The 26,247-nt window shown below is 38.1% G+C and overlaps 1 protein-coding gene across 50 annotated transcripts in view; it reads left to right on the top strand.

Moving 5' to 3' along the window:
* The window catches only part of tjp1b (tight junction protein 1b), a 149,616-nt gene that overhangs the window by 66,763 nt on the left and 56,606 nt on the right, over positions 1 to 26,247 (top strand). For 30 of the 50 annotated variants that reach the window (XM_077211221.1, XM_077211216.1, XM_077211212.1 and 27 more), the window contains exon 1: positions 3,577 to 4,122. The exons of the other annotated variants lie outside the window; for them this stretch is intronic. In XM_077211221.1, coding sequence (XP_077067336.1) covers positions 4,096 to 4,122 — 27 coding nt within the window. In that variant the 5' untranslated portion in view covers positions 3,577 to 4,095. Of the gene's footprint in view, positions 1 to 3,576; positions 4,123 to 26,247 lie in introns of those variants that run through there. 50 annotated transcript variants of the gene reach the window in all.

The following is a 26,247-nucleotide window of genomic DNA, read 5'->3' as shown; positions in this document are numbered from 1 at the left end:
ATTTAACCACTGCATATATATAAACATAGCCTTTGCTTTGAAACAAAAAATCTTCATGCATTTTTCAGAATTATGATCAAAACATAGTAGTAGATCGAGTCCATCAACATCCCTAATGCTTCACAGTCCTATAGCTCGTCCTGGGTCGACATTTAATTCAGTAACATTAAGCAGTTTTGATTTGTATGCTGTTTATGTTGCTGATCGCGTTATTTTACATATCTTCTTACATTGTATGATATCGCTTGTTTCTGCTTCTTCTTCGCTTGTGTTTTGATCCGGAGATTGAGTACTCTTTCAGAAAAGGTGTAATAGCGCCCCCTACTGTATAACAGTGAAAACACGGAAAGACAGACATTTCCGTTAATGGCGGGGAAAGAGTTAGTAGCTTTACTAGTAGTAGTAATAATAATAATACTAATTAGATTTAATCATTATTATTTTATGTGTAATGAAAATGGCCCAACGTTGTCTCCTTCACCGATCCATTCATTTAATGGCCGCCGTCTGGTTGGTTTGTTGTTTTTGCAGAACTTTTAGCTTTACTATTTGAGATATCTCTGTTTGACTACCACATGTCACAACTCTTAGGAGACACTCTGGGATGGCAGGTTAGGTAATAAGCGCCTCTTCTCATTCTCTTGATTAACCGAGTGTCCTTCACAGTTGTTCACTATGTTCCTCCTGTTCTGCGGTCTCTCTCTCTCTCTCTCTCTCTCTCTCTCTCTCTCTCTCTCTCTCTCTCTCTCTCTCTCTCTGAGGGCTCGCGCTACGGAGGACGTTCGTGATTACAGGTTACGTCACTTTTTCTTGTGAATGCAGCTAATGATAATGACGTCAACTATATCCCAGCCACCCTGCATTGATTTAAATACTGTGCATATCGTGTTAGATTTCATCATAAGCACAATACTACCAATCATGTTTTATTTGCCATATTTATTATTTTATGGTGCTGTAAATCCATTTCGGATTATGTGAAGGATACAGCAGCTGAATTCTGCATTATTTGAGAGCTGACTGTGGTGTCACACAGAGGCACAGGTGTCAAGGGCAATTTATCTTGCTTCCTTGCATTGTTTTTGCAGAGGCTGACTGGGCATCGCTGGCATTTGGAGCCCAGTGTGAATGTGTGAGGTTTGTCTAAAACTGCAGATGCAGAATAGCAGTGGACACTGGGGAGCTGAAGGGGGCGCTGTCCACATCTGACCACACTGGAGGGTCATAGGAAAATCTTCAGCTTGTGCTTTATGGGTGAGGACATAACTTAAACATCCCAAATGAAGGGCTTCGTTGCCCGGTTTAACAGTATATTCTGACTGACACATGGGAATAGAAGAAAACAAATAGAACCTGAAGGGGAATTATGCAGAGTAAACCTACAGTAGGCTACTATATATTGACTATTTAAGCTAAGTAAAGGGGAAAAAACGTCTATTTGCACTCCTCCCATATCTGTATGTCTGTTTGCTTGGTTTTCTGCCATGGATTACTGTGCAGATGCTATCTAAAGTGGAGGACTGCACTGTGAGAGCTGAAAGAATCAGAGGAAGTTGTCAGTGTAATGCAGGCAGAGTGAGGTTTTCCTGTGGGAGTCATGTGGTCAGAGTCAGATTTACTCTACAGATTTACAATTAAAGTACATATTTTACAATGTACAAGTATTAAATCAAAATACTATCTATCTATCTATCTATCTATCTATCTATCTATCTATCTATCTATCTATATCAGTGGCGGTTCTAGAGCAGGGGGGGGGGGCGTGCCCCTTTTGACAACAAGCTTCGCCCCCCTTGTGGCCCCCCTAAATGTGGAGTGTGAAATAATTTTTAGAAAACTTTTTTCTTGCTATCGTTGTATGCGTATTTTATTTATTTATTATTCTATCTTTGTGGATTTGCTTGTTCTCGTGACAATTCGCATCACATTCGCGGGAATCGCGGCAGAATAACGTCTGTCTCCTGCACGCGAGAGAGGAGAGAAGGAGAAAGCTGGTAAATGTCAGTTCAGTTTCAAGTTCATTCTTTATGTGCATATTTGGTGTGCGATGTGTATTGTCTATTATGATATTGTAATCAATGTTTTAACTGTATACACTGTGAGCTGACATCGCATTTGTCTATCGTCCTTTCACTGCTGTGTGCGGTTCATAGGTAGGCTATGTCCCCAAATTAGTTTATGTCTTATATTTATATCATATTATGTTCTTATATTAGAATATCAGATCAGCAAGAGTGCCGTTTTCCCGTGCACAATTGCAACTGTGATATTGATGTTATACAATAGTTAAATTAACAATAAGTTAACATTGGGAGTTACTTTTTAGACACAATATTGTCAATATTGTTTTCCTTTTATTTCGCCGACTAGAATTTCAAAATGAAACCGTAGCAGAGTCTCAACGCAACAGACAGCGATTTGATTTATTGACTGAAATCCGCGTTTTGAAGGAATCACTTGCTCCTTTCCCGAATGAATCAGCCGTTTGAACAAATCGGTTGAATGAATGAATCCCTCAACTCACTTATTAAGACCGTGACTTGCCGCTGCCTACTGGCGGTTTTAGTTTCGTATTTAAAGTAGCCTACCCTTTAATTAAAACATTAAAATTAGAAATCATTTCATATTTAAATATTGATTTTAAAAAAATCTCATAGCTTTATTTATGCAATTAAGCGTAAATATATTAATGCCGCTTCTGTGTCACCTCTGCACTGCAAAGATGGATTTTGATTAAATGATTTAATTTGACTGGTAACAGTGGTACTGTATAATTATTGTACAATTAAGTATTATTGTATAAATAAGTATAATTACTGTATAGTTTGAATGTTAGTATTTCACATAAAAGGTGGTTCATAACTCTAAATAAGTTTAGAAAGAATGTCCATATATAGGTGAAAATGCCCCTGGAAATCAATTTAAGGTGGCAAATTAAATTAATAAAAAAATTAATTTCGGTCCCTGATGTGAACTGGCCACTGCATAAAATATTAAAAAATATGAATATCTTTGTGAGTCTGCTGTCAACAACAGGCCTAAACCAGCCATGGCACCAGCACAAAAACACAATCAGTAAAATATCATCTAATTATCAACAAAACATTGAAAATATTGAGATATATTTTTGTCAACATTGCACACCCCTAATGTACGGTATGAATTTTGATTTCGTCAGGACTTAAGAAGCCTTGAATTTGACTTTAAAAAGTGTGCAGGAACCCTGTAAACGGTTAGAAATAGTTACCTAGCAAGTCAGTTATTTTCAGTAAATGAATTAATAGCCTACTATCTATCTATCTACCAGTAGGCTATATCTATCTATCTATCTATCTATCTATCTATCTATCTATCTATCTATCTATCTATCTAAAATCTGAACAGTAAAAAAAGTTTTGCTGAGTTTGCATAAAATGCTGTCCCCTAACAATCCCTCTTCATTCACAATACTCCGTTTATAAAACCACTTTACCTCAATACCTTTTAATGGAACATCCCAGATGATGCCGCTGCTCTCTCTCTCTCTCATGTTCCCACCCCTGGAGAAATGCGATGGAAATGTCCAGGCAGTCAGACAGACATGTCACTGCTGTGCTGTGGGAAAGAGGGAGCAGAGTAGAGCTCATCTCATCTCCTCCTGCTGCCATTGCAGTGAGCCTCTCTCTCTGCTGCACACACACACTCACACACACACACAGGGCTAAAGCACGACATCCCGCCCTCTGCCTCCCCGCAGGTGGACCAACACACCTCCAAACGGATATTACACATGAAGAATGCTATGGATACACCCGATTCTTTCGGGATAGACGTGTCACATTCAGAGATTTTGTGAAATGTATTCGCTTCATCAGCAATAAGAGGAGATCACTGGCGGTACATGGCGAACTTTGGGCTCATCTGACATGTTGCTGCTCATCCTAATAAGAGACCACAACACACTTTAGCCCGACACACGGGCCAGAGGGGAAGAAAAACACGGATTTTATTTCTCCTAGACTGATCAAGCCCTCATAACCCTGTTTTTTATTTATTTCTTTGAGGCGACAACATTTAGCCTCAACTTGCTTCAGCGCGAGCAGCTAAAGGAACAAAATGTCTGCCCGGGCTTCCTCTAATAAGGTTTGTCAACATTTAACGTTTCTGATACCATGTCACCAGTTGTTAAGAGCTGAAATATAATAGAAACAGAGCTTAAAATGTGTGTGTTATCGATACCTGAGGTCATAAATGTGGGCGCGCGTTTAGCCTCAGCTAACGGAGATTCCTCAACTTATGCTAACAAGCTAACGCTAGCTGATCTGTGCGGTAGTTTTACAGCTTTAATTTAACAGGGTGCTTCCGTTTTGTGTATAACCTTTGTTGTTTAAATATCAATATTCTAGTTTTGTTATTTAACTTTTGTGTCGCATTTGTTTGTGTGATAGTGAGACAAATGCGGTTAAGTGCTTAGCTGAAGTGGTTTCATAGTCTGTCGGCTTCATGAAGCTTTTAAATGTTGCATTTTAACGTTTTTAAATGTTATAATATAATGCAAACTTTGTTTGTCATCTCAGCTTTTAAACAAACCGGTTGACAAAGCATTGTATTGACAATGTCACAAGTGATCTAAAAAATATGACCGAGAATGGGAAGTGCTTATGTGAAATCTCTAAAAATTGTTATAAAAATGTGTTATGTAAAATTTCTCAGTATTTCAGGATTTAAATGTTTCACTTTATGTGATCGCTGTTAATAAGTATGTGTGTGAGAGCTGATATGCATAGCCTAGATGGTTTTTGCACACTGATGACAGGAATGATAAATATGAAACTCAGCTGCGGTTGTTGGAAGGATGTTTTTGCTTGAGTTTGAACTTTAGACTAAGTTAACTCTTCTCCATGAATTTAAAGCCCGTGAAAACTTTAGGACGTGAAATGTAAATAAGATCAGCTGTCACACGACACAGTTTCTGTTGGGCGTGTCTTTCGGTTGACACCTGTCGAAGCCCCGCCCACAACAGGTGAGCTTCATGAAACAGGTGGAACATCTCAGGAATGTGACTTTCCTCTTTTCTCGCTGTCATGAGTCACGGGTCGCTTTTGGTGTCAAGGGATGTTTGGGTAAGCCGAGGAACATTTAACCTGTTTGACCGGATCAGCCGACAGAGCATGATTTACTTGAAATGCTTTTATGATGATGTTTTACTTGAGTTATGATTTGACATTGCTTTCTTGTTCGTCATTTAATAATGGTAGGTGTTACCACAGTGTAGATGGCAGTAAGCAGGACAAAAAATAGTTTTTTACATACATGCCAAATTTGCCAATACTGGTCCACCATTATGTGCCATTATTGATATGAATAAGAGGTACATACAATTTTATAATACATTGTATTTTATTTGATATATTCAAATAGGTGCATGTATACACTTTGTGTGTGTGTGTGTATATATATATATATATATATACATATACAGTTTTGTGAATCATCCTTTAATCGGATCAAAAGGGTGTGTTTTATCTATGGACTGCCCATAGATTTTGGATTTGTCACTTGGTGGATTGCCATTTAAACGGCCTATCAGCACAGTTATAGGCTGATTGTTCATCTCAGAATACCCAATTATAAGCATATTAATTGACCTGTGCGATATAGCGATCTCTCAATACCTGCCAAATTCAAGTTGGCACTACCAGGCCCCGATATACTTCAAATGAAACCAAAGAACGAACTGATGTCATGTCATTTCGAACAAAATCAGGCCAAAACAAAGTTCTTTTGACATTAGTTTGGGGAGTTTGAAACAGCTTGCCGAATGTGAACTTTCCGGAAAAGTTTCTAACAGCTGCTATGCACCTTTGTAATACTATTGGTCCATATTCATCTTCATATTAATTTACTCTCAGGCATTAAATGTGATACTTTCCCTAAAACTGTAGGCTATTTGGCATGATTACATTTAAATACATTTTTGATGTATATGAACTTAAATTAAAAATGTAGCTATTTTCCTAACAAAAAATCTGTAATTAACTAAAAATCATGAATTTTCCACAGACTTTAAAGTCATTTTTAGCTCCATTAAAGGTGCTCTAAGCGATGTTGGGTGACGCCTTCTTATTGACGTTCAAAGTATTGTCAAACAAAACTGAGGCTAGCTCGACCCTCCCCCCTCCTTGTCCCAGTAGGATCAACTTGAGGGTGAGCAAATGATGGCAGAATTTTCATTTTTAAGTGAACTATTCCTTTAAGCGAGAATCAGACTATCGTTCTTGTGTTTGAATTAAATTGACTTTTATTGCAGTACCTAAGAAAAGTTACTTGTCCATTATTCCCTTGCCAAAGGCGATGTTTATGCATATTGGTGCATGGCGAGTGTTAATTTTTGACTGTGGTTGTAAGACTTGTTTTGTTGGTTAATAACAGCACTTATTTGTGGACAAAACAGATGCGGGGCAAAAGCATTTAGTTTGCATTATTAAGTAACACTTATCCCTCGCATGGTCTGTGACTTTGGGCCGGTTGCAGGTTTTCCAAGTCTGTGCAACTTTTATAATGTGTTGCTGCGGGTTATTTGTTTAGTTTGCAGGTTTATACGACATTTATTTTTATTTTTTTAAATGAGCAATTCGGCTGATTTAGTTGTGCAGACCTGGCAACCCTACCCGGTAGTTTCACTGGTCAAGTCTACCCTGTAATCCTGTTGGTCTAATCTCTTCATGAGATCAAAGGCAGAACCACAACATGATTTCCCGTCTAGCCTGAATGGAGGATTTTGTTTGTGTCTCGCTCTGTGCCCTTTCCTGGTAAAAACACTGGCCCAAGTCTCCGGCCCTACATTACAACTGAAATGAAGCTTTAGATGTAGACTTGTTAGGGTATCAGTTTGGCAGGCAGAAGCGGGGACACTGACTCGCTCAAGGTAGCTGAGCTGGCTGAACACTGGACAACTTTACTGTGGCCTGGATTTCTGTTTTCGATAATAATCTGTTTTGAGGAAAATAAATCCACTCCCTTCCGTCATTATAATAATTAAAGTCAATTTAATCTTTGTTTAATGTATACATTTCTTTTGGCGGTTATTTTCCCAAAGCCATCTTCCCTGTAGTTTTACTTGGGTGGCTAAAAAGTTTTGGGTTTTGTTTTATTAAATAAAAATCACATACAAATAAGCACTTTGTCAGAGAAAAAAAGTGTAAAAAATGTGTACGACTTTTTACCAATATTTAATCAACTAGAATACTATAATAATATTTATTTATTTCCCTTTTTTCCCATATTTTAATAATTTATTTTGGCAGTTATATTTCTATTATTATTATTAATTCATTTTGAATAAATATATATTTTTATTTTTAATAATAGCATTGCTTTTTTTCCATGTTAATTTTTTTTTGGCACATATACATTTAGGTTATAACATTTTTTATATAATTTCTAGCAATAATAATAATGCATTTTTTCCACATTGTTTAATAATTTATTTTGGCTTTAGTACAGTTATATCAACATGAAAATTCAAAAACCGCTTGATTGGTATATATCTAGTTTTTTTTTATAATTAAAATGATTATTTTCTTTAAAAGATATTACCATTGTTCCATGTCCAAAACACATGGAAATGCCTTGGTGCATTTTAGTAACTATTTATTAGTACCACAACTATTTCCAAATTTATCACTGCTTTATTTCTTAGTTTTTTTTTTCTTGAGAAGGTTCTCGAAAGCTCATACTATGGAAAAGAGAAAGATGAAATGTCTCCAGAACTGTATTTAACTCCCGTTTAAGCTGTTTGTTTGTTAGTTAATGTTTTTATCGTATGTGCTTTAGCTACAGTGTGAGTTTCGGGAGTTGGCATGGTGATTTCTCCCCCCAGCTCCCTTCAGTCGTTTGTTTAATCTTGTAAAAGAATGTGAGAGCCGTCCTTCACAGCGGTGCTGGGCAAATCCAGGACTTAGCCGAGGATACAGACAGAAATTACTCAACAAAGTTTCCCGAACACTCCCTCTGTCTACCATTGGTCAACAAACATATAGTCCCGCCCCGAACGCATGCCATTGGCTGAGACACAAATTACACACTTATTTAACAATAGCAAATAAGTCATACACGATTTCTGAATTCAAATGAACACACACAATATTCGCTTTGAAATCACTATAAATTTAGAGCTTCCTTCTGTTAAAGGTGTCATGTGTCAGAATTGAGTTAAAAATTTACAAAAAATGAGTTACACGGATCAAAAGAATGAGAATAAGGGCGATGATGTCATTAAAAAAAATGAAAAGTTATAGTGTTGCAGATATTATCAACCGGAATTAGCATGCTAAATTACTAGCCCCGGCCCGACAGGTTATTTTGTTTAGTTGTTTATTCAGACTTGGAGAGAATCGTGATTGTTAAAAAAATCAATTTATCCAGAATAGGTCAATGTAGATAATTTCAAAATCACAAATGAATCTTTCAGTCGTTTAATTGAGAAAATTTGTGTTTACATTAGGTTGTCGAGTGTTTCTGGTGTGTTTGTGGTGTTTAGCTCGAGTGAGTGTCCTCGTTGTCCTGTATATTGATGCATTTGATACATGAGATTGAGGGGATCAAGGACAAAGATACAGGCCAGGGCTCTCTCTCTCTTTCGTTGGGTCTCTTCTGTGTCAGGTGACCTGCTATTCTGTGAAACTTGGCCCTGTATTCTCTCTTGTGGATCAAGGGATTATTTTGTGCTTGTGGGTTAGACACTGACCCAGTACTTCTGCGTGTAAGAATGCGGTCCACGTGAGACATTCAGGCAGTTTTTTATCATAGTGAACATGTAACGGTCATGAGCAGGATATCACTAGCACTGCATTGCCGTATAGTATTACAATGCTAGTTGTAAAGGTTGAGTTGAAAACAGTGTTTGATGAATAAATAATAAGTATTTTAGGCAGAATAGAGAGGTTAAGGTGAAAATGCTACCCATGGGATGCATTCTTGCTTTCCTTCTGCACTTAATAACAAATAATCAGCATCTCGCAGCATGAATTTTCCATTGAAGACTTAAAGGGGAACTTGGCAACTATTTCAACTTAATATTACCGTTTAGAAATCTTTTGGGTGGTTAAATAACCTGTTCTGGTGAGAATGGTGGCTTTCGACGCCCCCCTAGGGTGTATGATGTATGACCCACCTCATGCCTCACATGATAAAGTTGGCCGGCTCCGATAATAACAAATGCACATGATCAGCGGTAGAAAGGGGGAGCAGGGGCCGCAAGTGAGTTTTTTTACGACAGTGTTGTGAAATATACGCCTCACAGCTGTAGGGGGAGCTCGCTGAGACAATATGCGACAACAAACGTGAAAATCAGCGAAGAAATGGCTAGAGTTGCCGAGTTCCCCTTTAAGAATTAAAACTACTTCACCTTTTGTTATGCAGTGCATAGTGTTAAAGGAATAGTTCACTTCAAAATAAAAAAATTCTGTCATCATTAGAGCCCGACCGATATATCGGCGGGCCGATATTATCGGCCGATTTTAGGCATTTTCCTAACTATCGGTATCGGCATTTATAATGGCCGATAAATGAATATTTTAAAAAATGCGGGTACAGTGATTCATGTAAGGGTGGCGCTGCCAATAAAGCACCTAAAAGCTGTCACAAGAACTGGCAAAAATAATGATTATGAATCAGGGCTCGACATTAAGGCTTGTCCGCTTGTCCGGGACAAGTGGATTTTTTGTAGGACAAGTAGAAGAGAAAATTAGTTGTCCGACCGGACAAGTTAAATTTCAAACAAAATAAAATGCCATGTTACTTCACGTTATGTGCCACTCGTTACGTCTATTTTACAGATTTAATTTTACAGATTTGAAACGAAGACATGTCCTGAATGTGAATGGCCTGTGAATGTCCTGAATGTGACTCGCAGAAAGACGCGCACCAGTATGATGCGCATGCACAGACCGCGCGCCAGAATACAGTTCTCTTTCGCGCTTGAACGAACATCAACACACACAATTAAGCCAAAATGTCATTTGTTGAGTATCTTCATAACACAAGAGCAGTCTTATGATGGACATAAAGAGTTGTGACTCATGAGAGAATGAGGCGCGTGTGAGATCCGCGTCTCTGTCCACAGCGGCTGCTCTTAAAGGGCCAGCTACCAATAAAGTGTTCTGTCAGTAAAGTTAATGAAAGAACAAAGGGAACAGAGAAAATTACTCACTGCTCTTGACTAAAGAACTTGTGTAGCTTTAATAAGGAGTAGTCTATATATAATTTATAATTTATGCTGCGCAGACTGTTTGATAACTTTATTCAATTTCTGTATATGTCCTACCTGTTAGACAGTTCATTTTTATCCAAACATCAATGGCTTATTGATCATTATAGGTGTTATCAATCATTTAGTTGTTATTGCTAATTTCAGAATTATCACTAATCTGTGTGTGCATTTGGTTTAGAACCAAACAAGTTGACTCATGAAACCATTTGTTTATTATATCGCAATCGCATATCACAACCGCAATATTGATCTCAATAATAGGAATATGACATTTTCCCCAAATCGTGCAGCCCTAGATAAAATTATAAATCTTTACCCGGACAAGTGACTTTTGTGCATGGACAAGTGAAACATAAATTTACTTGTCCAAAGGACAAGTGCCTCAAAAAGTTAATGTCAAGCCCTGATGAATACAACAAATATAGCAAGGAGACATTTTAATTGTTTATTAATAAACAAGTGTTTTCAGTCAGTGTCAGCCAAAGATGAAGTTGACGATGCTGACTCGCGATCTTCAGTGAACGCGCGCCAGAGAGAAATGCACATTTCATACGATTACATGAGTCTGTCTGTCTTTCGTTTTGAATTGTTCTGTTTAAAAGTAGACATTTCAATATAGATATATTTCAATTCTCAGGTCTATACGCTGAGTTTCGGTTCATGAGACGAGCTCCAGTTCACCCGCAGGCGCCTCCGTGTCGAGATTATCTATCGTCTGCTAAATTTACTTCTTATAAATTAAATCCAGGCAAATGGCTGATGAAACATTGATTAAAATTAAGATACAATTAATACAAAACGAAATTCACTTTGAAACGAAAGGTTTTGTGCTTTCTGTTTGATGTCTATGTGAAAGTTTCAAAGCATTAGTGCCGCTTTCAGAGCGCTCACGTCCGTAGTGCTGAACTGTCGCGTCTGTAACATTGTTTTTTCCTCATAAATGCGAACACGAAAAATAAAATAAAATAAAATAAAATAAAATAAAATAAAATAAAATGAATATTTTATGTAGCCTGTGGAGACTGAGAGCCAACCCTTCTTCATCCGGTGGGTAGTAGCCTACTTGTGATTTGCGCAGTGTAATTCACAGAATTGATTTCTCTGCTACAAGCCTCTGTCACGTATTGTGTGAGCTTGTGACTATTGCAAGCGCGCAGCTGAGAAGTCCTGATTATATTGTCTGCTATATTTAGGCCTTCTTCTTATTTATTAAGGCAATTGGTTGATGAAACATTGATTAAATGCGTGGCGCGAGCGATCTCCGACAGTAAACTGATTCTGCTTTGTCTCGGGTAAACAGCTGTTGCGACGCGAGCATTAAATACATAGGCGCAAATTAAATACATAGGCTAATAATTCTCATTCATTACAATTAAAGCTATCTTTTGTTGTTTTGACGACAACATTAATGACAGACGCATAGCCTACAGCTGCTGTCACTTTTACAGCTAGTGCACGGATCCATTGCTGTTTTCATTATACTGTCTGTCACACTGTCACATGCGTTTTATACATAACCGACTGTGTTTATGAGTATACTTACCAAGACCGGAAGTTTAACACAATTTTGTGTTTTTCTCCCCATTAAAGCGATATAATCCGCGAAAAATAACTTTAGTTTCTCGCGAGCTGTACTCTATGTATGCACGCAGTGCAACTCTCTCAGAGAGTGCGCGAAAAGCTTACTGGATAGTTTAAAACCGCTTGAATGTTTAAACTGATAAGAATTAAGAAGACTTGAAGATTATAAACTTTAGTTACGATGCACTGATGGCCCGATTGTGCAAGAGACCATTCAGTCATGTCCCGACTCCTAAACGCGCGCGAGAGAAGACGCGCGTCGGCAGCCCCGCTGAACACTCAAGCTGTTTGTGAAATTGCAAAATCGTCATCGGAGGCTGACATGCCGCTCTCGCGCTCACACAGGTGTTGTTGTTGTTGTGCGTGCTAGGGAACGTAAATGCGCCATACGTCATCGCGTCGCTATATCATTGATATCGCGATATGACACTTTTTTATCATGTAAAAATGTATACCGGTATTATCGTGGACGGTATGATATGGCACACCCCTATTTTTGATCCTTCAAAACATTCTAACTAACCCACTGAGGTCACATGGACTACTTTGATGATGTCTTTATTGCCTTTCTGGACAAGGACAGTATACCATACATAGATTTTCAATGGAGGGACAAAAAGCTCTCGGACTGAATCTAAAATATCTTAAACTGTGTTCCGAAGATGAACGGAGGTCTTACGGGCTTGGAACGACATGAGGGTGAGTCATTAATGACATAATTTTCATTTTTGGGTGAACTATCCCTTTAAGCCTGCGACGTGATCCGGGACACCATTAAAAGAAACAATCCACTTGTTTAAAATAAAATGACTTGGTTGTATGTTGATAGTGTGTCTTAAGTAATACAAATCTTTAAAATCTGTTGCCACCATTAGAATTTACCAATGAAGACGTTGTTCACTGTTTCCATTGAGTGTTTTTAGTTTCAGAAGACTGAGAAATCAGTGGATATTGCCGTACGTATAAAACTCGGTACTTTCTCTCTCGAGCACAATGTCATAACATTTTCACTCCAGCCAGAAAAAGATGTGCTGAGACACCACATTTAAAATAACGCTGTCAGAACGTAGAGACTTCAACTGATTTTGCTAAACTGAGTTTATATTGCGACTGAGTGTATTTGAAAGAAGTGACTCATGCGTGACTGCGTGGAGCACTTGGCATCGCTTCAGTCTCTGATGTAGCCGAACTATCGAAGTCACTCAGATGTTTTGTTTAGCTTTAAACGTGAAGGAAGCTGTGCGGTGTGCTTTTGAAAGCATGTTAACAGGGTATATCTTGTCGTTTTTGCGCCTGTGGTTGATAATTCTGGCTGCAGTCTCAGTCGACTGATCTTTCTGCCTTCAGCTCTTTGGCCGTGAGCTTGAAGTGCCGAAGCCTTTTATCTAGATCCAGTCGTTTAGATTCAATGAGACAAACTGAACAATTAAAGCAGCTTGTTTGTAAATGAACTAAATGAATGAGGCATCTCATTCTTGAATGAACTGACACATCTTGTTTGTGAATTAATTAAATTAACTAATAATCTCACTTGTGAACAACAAAATGAATTAAGAACATTTGGTTTGTGAACTACCGGAATAAATCAGTACATCTTGCTCACGAATGAAGAGAACGAACAAATTATCTTGTTTGTGAACAAACTAAGCAAATGAGGCATCTCATTCTTGAATGAACTGAACGAATCAATACGTCTTGTTCTTAAATAAATTAAACAAGGCGTCTCGTTCTTGGACAAAATGAGCGAGCAAAGCATCTTTTTCATGAAACAACTGGACAGACTGGGACTACTCATTCATGATTGAACTGAACGAACGAAGAAGCATATAGCTTGTGAACGAACCGATTGAACAAGGCGTCTCATATCAACTCACAACTAAATCAACTAATCATATTATTGGTGAATTCAAAAATTAACTGAACGAATGAAGCGTATTGTTCGTATGCAAACTGAAAGAATTTGGCATTCTTTGTGAACTAACTGAACAACTTTGGCTACTTGCCTGCGAATGAATCTGAACAAATAATTTTGGTGAATAGATTCAAAAGATAAGTCACTAACATTTCTTTATTAATATAAATAATTTTTCTGAAGTAATTATTTTTTAGCAGCTTTGCCTGTCACCTTATAAATTTTAACTTGGAGGTTGCTATGAAAAATATGTGTTCCTATGAAAAATAGTAGAGTGTGTGTGTGTAGAGTGTCTGTGTAGAGTGTCTGTGTAGAGTGTGTGTGTGTAGAGTGTGTGTGTGTAGAGTGTGTGTGTGTAGAGTCTGTGTGTGTAGAGTGTGTGTGTAGAGTGTGTGTGTGTGTAGAGTGTGTGTGTGTAGAGTGTGTGTGTGTAGAGTGTGTGTGTAGAGTGTGTGAGTGTGTGTGTGTAGAGTGTGTGTGTGTGTGTGTGTGTAGAGTGTGTGTGTAGAGTGTGTGTGTGTAGAGTGTGTGTGTGTGTGTGTAGAGTGTGTGTGTGTGTGTAGAGTGTGTGTGTGTGTGTAGAGTGTGTGTGTGTAGAGTGTGTGTGTGTGTAGAGTGTGTGTGTGTGTAGAGTGTGTGTGTGTGTGTAGAGTGTGTGTGTGTAGAGTGTGTGTGTGTGTAGAGTGTGTGTGTATAGAGTGTGTGTGTATAGAGTGTGTGTGTGTAGAGTGTGTGTGTGTAGAGTGTGTGTGTGTAGAGTGTGTGTGTGTAGAGTGTGTGTGTGTGTGTAGAGTGTGTGTGTGTGTGTAGAGTGTGTGTGTGTGTGTAGAGTGTGTGTGTGTGTGTAGAGTGTGTGTGTAGAGTGTGTGTGTGTAGAGAGTGTGTGTGTGTAGAGTGTGTGTGTAGAGTGTGTGTGTGTAGAGTGTGTGTGTGTAGAGTGTGTGTGTGTAGAGTGTGTGTGTGTAGAGTGTGTGTGTGTAGAGTGTGTGTGTGTAGAGTGTGTGTGTGTGTGTAGAGTGTGTGTGTGTGTGTGTGTAGAGTGTGTGTGTGTGTGTGTAGAGTGTGTGTGTAGAGTGTGTGTGTGTGTAGAGTGTGTGTGTGTGTAGAGTGTGTGTGTGTGTGTGTGTGTGTGTAGAGTGTGTGTGTGTGTAGTGTGTGTGTGTGTGTGTAGAGTGTGTGTGTGTGTAGAGTGTGTGTGTGTGTGTAGAGTGTGTGTGAGTGTGTGTGTGTAGAGTGTGTGTGTGTGTGTGTAGAGTGTGTGTGTGTGTGTAGAGTGTGTGTGTGTGTAGAGTGTGTGTGTGTAGAGTGTGTGTGTGTAGAGTTTGTGTGTAGAGTGTGTGTGTGTGTGTGTAGAGTGTGTGTGTGTAGAGTGTGTGTGTGTGCGTGTAGAGTGTGTGTGTGTAGAGTGTGTGTGTAGAGTGTGTGTGTAGAGTGTGTGTGTGTGTGTGTGTGTGTTTAGAGTGGGTGTGTGTGTGTGTGTGTAGAGTGTGTGTGTGTGTGTGTGTGTGTAGAGTGTGTGTGTGTGTGTGTGTGTGTAGAGTGTGTGTGTAGAGTGTGTGTGTGTGTGTGTGTGTGTAGAGTGTGTGTGTGTAGAGTGTGTGTGTGTGTAGAGTGTGTGTGTAGAGTGTGTGTGTAGAGTGTGTGTGTGTGTGTGTGTAGAGTGTGTGTGTGTGTGTAGAGTGTGTGTGTGTAGAGTGTGTGTGTGTAGAGTGTGTGTGTAGAGTGTGTGTGTAGAGTGTGTGTGTAGAGTGTGTGTGTGTGTGTGTGTGTGTGTGTGTGTGTGTGTGTGTGTGTGTAGAGTGTGTGTGTGTGTGTGTGTAGAGTGTGTGTGTGTGTAGTGTGTGTGTGTGTAGAGTGTGTGTGTAGAGTGAGTGAAACTCCTCCTGTATGCTGAGATGCGGCAGTCTGTTTCACTCTCATCCCTCTCATTCTGAAACTAACTTGCGTAACAAAAGGAAAGTTGACGCATGTCATTTTGCCCAAGCACAATGCATCGTTTAGTGCAGTCGGATTACATAAGGGTGTGTTCCGTAGTAATTTGTGTGTTTGTATAACTGTGGCATCCGCCACTATAAAGGAGAGGAATGAGGGTTCAAAGGTCAGCCGTGACACCAGGGTTAATGAGGTCTTGTTTTCCTGCTGTCTGGTGTAGTATTTCTCACCACGGTATCACCTGGACATGAGCCAGATGCTGTAATGCAAACAGTGAAACACACACAGAGTGCAAGGATACGTAACATACCTGATCGTAGCCATTGTTTCGTTGTAGTGAGCTGTCAGACTGGTTTCGGCAAAACAAGTTGTGTGGATGGAGTGATACGGGCCGAGGCCATCTGGTTTCTTTTTAGGGTCACACTTTAATTTAGGGTCAGTTCGCACTATTAACTATGACTTTTGCCTTAAACTCCTAATTACTGCTTATTAATAGTTAGTAAGGTAATTAAGTTTAGGTATTGGGTCAGGATTTAAGGAGTAGTTCACTTTTTAAAAAACTTTTGCTGATAATTTACTCACCCCCATGTCATCCAAGATGTCCATGTCTTTCTTTCTTCAGTCGAAAAGAAATGAAGGTTTTTGATGAAAACATTCTAGGATTTTTCTCCATATAATGGACTTCATTGGGTACCAAACGGTCCAAGGTCCAAATGACAGTTTCAGATCAGCTTCAAATGGCTTTAAACGACACCAGACGACGCATAAGGGTCTTATCTTGCGAAACGATCGGTCATTTCAAAAATAAATAAAAAAGTTTAAGTTTTATAAGCACAAATGCTCACCTTGCTCTGCTCTGTGATGCGCATTCGTGACTCTCCTGTTCGAACTCGTTCATCCAAATGAACAAATCTTTTTTCGACTCATTTCGTTCATTCAACGAACGAAATGACTCGGAAAAAAGATTTGTTAATTTTAAATGAGTCTTTTTTTCGAGTCATTTTGTTCGTAAGATTCACATTCACTCTTTAATTGTTGTTGACTAAGAAATGTTTAATAGTTATTTGGTGTTTATCTGTTCATTTTTCACATACTTTTCTTCCAATAATCTCTTGAAGTTTAATAAAGAGCCTCTCCAATAAAGAGGGTCATACCTGTACAGTGTTTCCCCTACAATGTATTCAGCAGCGGCGCAGCGCCGCCGCTGGATTTTCAGCGCCGCTGCAAAATCTTTCCATGATCAGCAATATAACGACATTCACTTCATTCACTTACACACCTAAAAACACTGTCATGGCGACCGGCGGCGCTGCATACGGTGGCTCTGAATCCCCTTGTTAACAAGGAGGAAAGAGCCACATTTGGAAATATTTTCGATTAGACTAATGTCACGTTGCCATAAGGGGCCGTTCACATAGCACGTTTTTTGCGCGTGCAAATTCATTATTTCAAATGCGGCCGGCGCGCTCGTTTTTTCAAGCGCGCCTCTGTTCATGGTTGCATAGCAACGACAGACGCCACAGGAGAGCAAACGCTTGTGGAAAGGAGAAAGCGGTACGAACTGCGCTCTCCATAAAGACGAGGAAGTATCACCTACTGCTCATAGTCCTGATAGTTAACGTTAAATCATATTTAATTTTTCAGATGAGTCTACTAAACTTGTTGGTGTCCTTCAGAAATCATTCTAATATGATGATACGTGATGCTCTTTTTTTTTTTTTTAAGATTCTTTGATTAATAAAAAGTTAAAAACATCATGTAATAATATTTCACTATATTAGGCTACTGTTTTTTCTGTATTTTTGATTAAATAAATGCAGGCTAGATGAGCATAAGACTTCTTGCAAAAACAAAAAATACCCCCACAATATCATTCAATTACCAAAGAGCCTTAGAGATCTTCTATAAAAAGCCCGGAAAAATTAAGTGCTCACAGATTGGGTGTGGCCTTTCCCATTAAGATAAATTTTTCAATAAATTGTAAATAATCTTTTTCTGGGTTGTGCCGTTTCATTTTTCCCCTAAACAATTTCTACCAAGCTGAAAATGAACACAAAAGAAAAACATGAATAATCCTGTCTAAAATTATAAAATGAAGGTTTCTGTTTGTGACTGCAGTTCAAGGAACGTGCTGCAATAATCATGCCTTGAATCAGTTGATGGTATGTCATATTTGTTTTTCTCAAAATGTCCATTTCTATCCACAAAACTTGCCAGAAGTCATGGTTTAAGGGGTTATTTTTTAAAAAAAAATCTTCCAGGGTGCATGCCACCGGACCCCACCACGCGCGGGCGGCTTGGTAACAACCTCGGGCACAAAACAGCACCGCTGCTGGAAAAATTTCTAGGGGAAACACTGCTGTATGTATATGCAAAACTGCATGTTTTAAGAGATTTTTGTTAACCCTTTACAATAAAGTTTAATACATTGCCATTAGGTAATTCATTAGGTATCATGAACTAACAATGACATTTTTTTTTTAGATACATTTTTATTTAATTTCTAAATGTATACTACCATTCAAAAGTTTGGGGTCAGTGAGATTTTTTTTGTTATTGAAAAAATATATACTTTTATTCAGCAAGAATGCATTTAAATTGATCAAAAGTTACAGTAAAGACATTTATAAGGTTACAAAAGATTTCTGTTTCAAATAAATGCTGTACTTTTGAACTTTGTATTCATCAAAGAATCCTAAAAAATTGTATCACTGTTTCCAGAAAACATATATTTAGTAGCACAACTGTTTTTAACATTGATGATAATAATTAGAAATGTTTCCTGAACAGCAAATCATCAATGATTTCTGAAGGATCATGTGACACTGAAGAATGGAGTAATGATGCTGAACATTCAGCTTTGATCGCAGGAATAAATTAAATTTTAAGATATATTCAAATAGAAAACCGTTATTATTTCACATATTGCTGTTTTGTTTTACTGTATTTTTGATTTAAAAAATGCAGCTTTGGTGATCGAAAGAGAATCTTACAGGTGCACATTTTTTACAAATTCACATGAAGGTAAATGAACATGAATGTATTATGTGCAAAATTAATTAACAATGAACTAGTATATTTATAAATTAACATGAACCTAGATTAATAAATTCTCCAAAAAAAAATGTTGTTCGTTCTTAGTTTGTGATGCCTAATGCAAATTTACCAACATTTTTTTTATTACGCTATTGCTTTGTCTATTTATAAATGTTCATGCTCATTTTCCCAATCTTTACACTCATAAAGTTTGCACTCATCTTTAAAAATGTAATAAGCTGGTGAATGTAATCTCAATGAATATTGATTTTTCATACTGTACATTATAAGGTTGTAATCAGGGTCCGAAATTAGCACCCGCCAAGCGCCAAATGCAGGTAGATTTTCCGTTTGGCGAGTAAATCTCAAAAGGCTATCCGCCACACTGGCGGGTGGATGTTCCAGACACCCAAAGTCTTGCGGAAGTTTCGGGAGTCTCCCGCATATTGATAGCGGCTGCCTGATGCCCGCAAATTAGTTTAAATCTCCAGGAATCTAGAGCGAGCGAGAAAGAAAGAGCGCGCTCATACTGTGCTCCAAACCGTGTAGCGCGCGCACTGCAGAGAGCGAGAGACCTTGTGTGTGTGTGTGTGCCTCAAGAAGCGTGTGTGAACCTTCTCCACACCCAAAATAGACCAACACTAAATATATTATTTTAACTTAAAGAATTAACAAATTAAGATGACAAAAAGAAAACACTGAATCAGTTTGAAGCTTTGAAAAAAACGCTTATTTCATCAGACTACGTTTTTTCGTCAAATAAAAATAGCAGGCCTACCTCAATCCACAGCTTGTCTAGTTTTTACTTAAAAAAGTAATATGTCTACATGATGTGGGGTTAGTCTGGATCTCCGATGGCACAGATGTCCCGGGAATACAGAGATGACGTCTTGCTAGAGTGGCCAACTTCGGAAAGCGCCTTTCATTTGCTTGTGGATGTTTGCATCGCCAGTGATATTGCATTGTACTTGCACTAGGCCTACTGCTATTTTAATACCACGTAGCATATTTTGCAAGTAACTTCGTCGCCCTTTCTGTCAAAATGGTCCCACACAGTATTCTTTTCGCTTGCCTTGCTTCATTGTGCTTGCTCAGCGAAATATGTCTTTAGGCGCGTGTGGTTGCGCGTGTCGACGCACCCCATGATTTAACAAATACAGGGTATATATACTGGTTTTTTTTACCATGCAGCAAACAAACAAAAAAGCTAAATGTGTGTGTGTGTGTGTGTATATATATATAATTTTAAAACATAATTTTATGTTTACTTTCGGTAAAGTATCTGATAGTTTTACAAAACCTTCAAATGTACTGTTATGAGCACTAGTTCCATGCTCACATCTTCCATGTCTTATATTTGTTGCTCTGATTTGACTTCTATGTACTCTTATTCATTCAACATAATACTTATCTCAATTAAATGTACTGAAATGAATGTATATGTGACACAAAAAGGCTGTTTATTATTTTGGCCGGTAAAAAATATGCTTGGCTGGTGGATTTTTTCATCTACCAGTCCCCGTGGCAGGTGAGCCAAAAAGTTAATTTCGGACCCTGGTTGTAATGCCCAAATTGACTTGTAGCATTCAAAATGATTGATTTCATTTTGTAGTGTTTTTAATGTTTTATTTTGACAAATTAGTAGAGACTTTTATTGTCAGACATGTATAGGTTGACAGCCATTGCATTAAAGTATTTATCTGCTTCTCAGAATTGGAGAGAATTTAAATGTTGGTGCAAATCAACCCCTTATGCGTTACAAAGCATTCAGACAATTATTAGTGTCTGGAAAGCTTATGTTCATTGACTGAATACAGACTACTTACAGATGAACTGCTTACAGATGAACAGGCTCGTTTTCGTTTGGCCACTTTAATTTCGCCTCTGTCAATTTTTAGATGCAGCGTCCCGAGATGCGCCTATTTATACGACTCGAGTAGAAGCGCACAATTATTCTGCTTCCCTAAATGAGGCCATTTTTTTTACTCTTTGGGATTCATTAAAATAGCATTTCAGCTGTAAACGGTCCAAAAGATGTGCATGTATGACATGTTTTAATTGCATGCTTTTCATTACAGGCTGTTTGCTTGAGTTGGTCTGTCGGTTCAAAGCACAACTGCGATCAGTCGAGTGCCCTTGTTAGTCTTCTGCATTGATTTGCTTAAATGAGAGCCTGATATCCATATCTCACTGGAGCCGACTCTCCTGCTTTTGTTCACCATGGGAGAAGGTGTGTGTTTGTATGTCCAGTGTCCGGGACAACTGTTATCAGAGCATTCCCGGCCCTCTCTGGGCTCCGTGGAGGTCTCTGATAACTCCCAGCATGCACTCTGGTGTAGTAGGCTGGATTTAGAGTCGCAGTCTCATCTAATAGCTCTGATTATTGATACGGTGAAAGGATTTGTTTCCTTCTGAGTGTCCGCTGATAAATTTTAATGGGCTGCACTGATGCTGGATATTTTTACTTTACAACTATTTCCACATTATTACTGATAACCGATGCAATGAATAGGCTACTGTAAATCTTTACTCTTTTCCCGCCAGCGAAAAAAAAAAAAAAAGAGTTGCCAGTCAGTGTCAGCATTTTGTATTTTCACAAAACTTTCATGGCCACCAGAATATTTTGTTGTATGGATGCCTGAACATGTAATAGGCCTATATCAAAAGAAAAGAACAGACCCTCAGCTTTTAAACAGTTTTATTCTAGCTTCATGTTTTTTTTTATTATTTTTTTTTTTATCAGTGTATGTTTCATAAAAAAGCAACATTTTGAACAAAAACGAGTTCTTTTTTCAAAGAGTACAACATAAGCAATGCTTTTATCGCTTGTTTGATCCTGAGATTGAGTATTCTTTCAGAAGATGCAGAGATAACAGTGAAAACACGGAAAGCCGGAATATTCCGTCAATGGCAGGGAAAGAGTTAATATGTAAATAATTTCTATATGATCAGTAGCTTCATATAGTTTTAGTACCTGGTTTGGAAAGATAACTGAATGGAAAACGGTTGGATTGGGGGGAAAGCCCTCTTAATGTCTTTTTGTAATTTAATTTCTAATAATATTAGTAGTAATACTAGTTATTTGCCAATAACTGAATATCTTTTGAAACCAAAAGAGAGTTGAATATAGTAGGAAAGTATATCATTACCATACCAATATTGTCTGTGTTCATTTTAGCCTATATATTTATTTGTTTATAGATTATATTCATTTATATATGCATTGGTTTTGGAAGATGGCTAAAACTCTGCAAAAAAAAGTTCATTGTTCATGATGCCTAATGTTAACAACTTAAACCTTGCAAGTTAATTAAGATTTTTTTTTTTGATTTAATGCTATCAGTCTGTTTAAATGGTCATACTTATTTTCCGCTTAAAGTTATTTAATTAATTTGTTTCTGCCTATTTGAAATTTAACATACAAACCATTATTTTTGTATTATTTAGTTTAGTTTAGTTTATTTAACAAGTTAATTTCATCGTCCATTTATCAGTTTGTTAAATGTATTAAATTTGGTATTGGTATTGACTAGAATTTCAATATTGATTCTTCCGTGGAATAAAATACTGTTCAATACTGTTTAATTAGGAAAATATTAACCCTCATAATATAAATCTATAATATCGGCCAATGACAATTAACAAAAAAAAAAAAAAATCCATTGATTTGTGGTTGTGTAATTTTTAGCCTGTGGCATCTTTGTTGTTTAACAGTTTGTGAATATCTGCTGCTGTCTTTGTCGCCTGCGAGTCTAAGCATATGATTCCATTAAGAGAGTGGTCTAAAGTTATCCGTGTCACAGTGGAATGACAGGAAATGAGTGATCCCTGACGTGATCCTTCAGGCACAAGCGTGACGTTGCCGGTGGTCTGCCCATCATCAAAGATCCCCCGTCCTCCCCTCTGACACCAGCTGAGAACCTAAAATAACATGCCTGCAGATAACGTCCCCTACATGAGATCCGGCACACTTCAGGTGCATCAGTCTTAAAGGGAGAGTTCACACAAAAATGTCAATTCTGTCATTTACTCGCCCTCATTTTGTTCCAAACACATATGAATGTCTTTCCATGCACTTTTCCCTTAGTGGACACAGCTTATAAATAATGTCCTTGAGAAATCACAGCTACTATAGCAACATCCTTTACCATCCTTTAAACATTGTTCCTTTTGTCCTTGCATGCTTCTCACAGCTTTCTTTTTGTTAGTCATTTTTGGGCTTGGTTTGAATAATTTGGCCTTGATTTGAATAATACGTTGAGTACATATTTTACATGCGTATCGAATATAGGAATCCACACACATGCACGTTTTCTCTAACCTATGTGAATGTCACTGGAGGAGGTCATTGAATGGAAATGAACTACAGCATCCATCCATCCATACGTGTCCCCTCGCTCCCGCTGAAATCGGAGCCCTAATCATTACCTATGGGCTCTTTATAATACTGTGGAGTCAGCAGCCTTGAGCTATTTATAGCCCTTTCGATACAGTGGAGTCGCTTCACTGTCATGTTTTTTCCTCTTTTTTTTCGTCCCCAAAGAAGTCCTTCAATGGATGTGGAAAACATGGCCTTACATGTTGCTTTGGGATCAGTTCATACCAAAGTAACCTTAGTTTCCAGATTGTCAGAATTTGGATAGTTTGGATTCGTTCCTCTCTTGAGAAAACGACTGCTTAGGGATGTTACCAAGATGGCCATCAAACGGCAAAGATCGAATAATGCCTGATCAGAAGCATAGGATGTCATTGTGATTATCTTATGGCGCTTTTCCACTGCATGGTACGGCTCGGTACGACACAGTACGGTTGGGCGCGGCACGGTTCGGCTCGCTTCGCTTTTCCACTGCGTGGTACGACTCGGCTCGGCGCGGCACGGCTCAGTTCGCTTTAGCTCGGTTGCTTTTCCACTGCAGTTAGTACCGCTTCAAAGTGGGTGGGATTATGACTGATCGTTATAGTTTATCCGCTCCTCGGCAACCAACAAGAGGAACGTCTGCGCTTCTCGTCCACTGACCAGGATTCAGCCATTTCTTTTTTGGACGTTTTTTTTCTTAAAGCAAGTCAAGCAAGTAGTTTTTAGTAGGTGCTACAGCGGTGGCTGTTACTGGCTATTTAAATCCAGCGGGTTTGATGTCTAGCAAATACAATGACACTGGTAGTGACGATTCTGTCTGTCTGACCAATCAGTGATCTACAGTGCTTCCACGTCACATTTTAGTATCGGTACGGTACGCTTGGAACCTCAACAGATCTTGTACCATTTAAAGTGAGCCGTACCGTACCATGCAGTTGAAAAGCGCCACAAGTGAGCCGTGCTGAGCCGAGCCGTACCGTACCATGCAATGGAAAAGCGCCAAAGCGTGCCGTACCGAACCGAACCGTACCGTACCATGCAGTGGAAAAGCGCCATTATTCTACCTAATTAAAAGAGCATTTCTTTAGCTAGTAAGCTAAGCTGTTAGTTTGCACTGCACCCTTTTGCTGTTCATATTATGTAGTTTGCCAAATTTAATTTTTCGTGTTGCTTAAATTTAGCAATGTTTCTTTAAATTAAAAGTCAGCTTTTACGAATATAGTACAATAAAAAAAGTAAAAGTGACAGAAAAACCTAGGCTTTAATGCAGTAAGTGGCCAATCACACAGATTAGGGTTGCACAATATATTGTTTTAGCATCGATATTGCGATGTGCACATCTGCGATGTCACTATGCATAGTCACATCGCAGGGTATGCGATGTCAAGTATAGGGATCGTAGGCACCACAGTTCGAAACACGTGACTGATTAAAAGTTTACCATCAAAGAGTGAAAGTTCATCATTTGCACGCGTTTTAGGTCCTGTCAGTTTAAACATTCATGCGATTTTAAACCATTCGAACACAAGACAGGACCGCTTGCAAAACACTGAATTCCATTCTCTTGCTCTATTTGTGGTTGAACGAATGAACACACACATGTTAAAATGATCAAAATGCCCATCGTGGTGAATATCCTCGTAAAAACACCTTTGCTTATGGCTTGTGTGAACGTAAACCAATTGTGAAAGAAAACAGATGCGTATCAGTATATCGGATCCGCATTCGGTTTCAAAGTGACGACAGCCTAATAAATCTGCTGCTGTCTGTCATTAATGTTAATCAAACAACAGAATACAAACAGAAAATCACTTTTGTTGCTTTAAAGAATATTTTTACTTTTTTTTTACATTTACAATCATACATTTGATTATTACATTTCTGTACATGAACACTGTAAGACTTTGTTCTGTTATATTTATCTATGCTTGTAAATTGTTCAATATTTTCTATGCAGATTCACTCCCCTACAAAATCACCCCAATCATTCTAGAATGATTTATTCTTTCCAAATAGAGCTATTAAAGTCATCAGGGGAATTTTTTTCCATATCACTATATAGCCTATATCGCAGAAAAATAGAATATAGTAATGCTAGTTTTTTTACAATAGACAAAGCGCTTTTTTGCATTCCATTGCGCTGGTTTACCATTATTTTTTGTGTAAATATGCGCTAGACAGACATTTACTAGTGTCAATAGTGTAGCGATGTATGAAGCTCAGCTCACACATAAGTCACTTTCATTTTAGGGGTAATGCATTACAAGTAACACGAGTTATGTAATCAGATTACCTTTTTCAAGTAACTAGTAAAGTAACTTAAATTTACAAGAAAATATCTGAGTTACTTATTCAAATTAATAACGCAAGTTCCTTTGTTTTCACACGTATTGACTAGACTAAATTTAAGCAGGCATTTACTCATCTCACTTGCACAAAAACAAGATTCAGTATTCAGTATAAAAATAGTGAAATACAAACTCTGAATATTACACAAACATGCAATAGTTAAATGATGAATTACACTAATATACTTTATGTATTTAATCTCACTTTATTAACCAATGTCTTTGCTGCTGACCTTCAATGATCCAATTCAACCATACTAAAAAGCAGAAATGGCTTAAGTTAAACCATATTTGTCTTTAATTATTATTTTTTTTATTGCTGAAGAAAGTTTGTTCTCCTGCGTCCTATTCTTCTGCGATCCGGAATGGCAGCACAGCTGAAAGGTTTGTTTGAGCTACAGCCGTGAATTTGCATTTCCTTCAGCCTGAGGCTAATTAATTTACACTTTTGGTGTGAAAGGCCCTTAACATTTGCCAAAAATAGAACTTTGTTTTGTTATTAAAAAACAAACAAGGAAACCCAGCCCAGATGAGAAAAGTAACACTAAAAGTAATCTTACACTACTTTCCATAACAAGTAACTCGGTAACACAATTAGTTACTTTTTTTGGGAGTAACGAAATATTGTAATGCATTACTTTTAAAAGTAACTTTCCCCAACACTGATCACTTTCAAACCAAGCAGCAGCAGCGAATCCACGTGACCAACTTTTTAAATCGCTGCGAAATCTGCCAAAATATTTCCTTTACGCTAAATTTCCAATCGTGTGGATTCATATTGAAATGACTGCATTTCAGCCATGAAAATTAACCGAACAATGCCAGACAT

The sequence above is a fragment of the Siphateles boraxobius genome, unplaced genomic scaffold (assembly GCF_051911475.1).
Source record: "Siphateles boraxobius isolate OS27281-9 unplaced genomic scaffold, OSU_SipBor_1 65, whole genome shotgun sequence".
NCBI lineage: Eukaryota > Metazoa > Chordata > Actinopteri > Cypriniformes > Leuciscidae > Siphateles > Siphateles boraxobius.
This window is presented reverse-complemented; position numbering and strand designations above follow the sequence as displayed.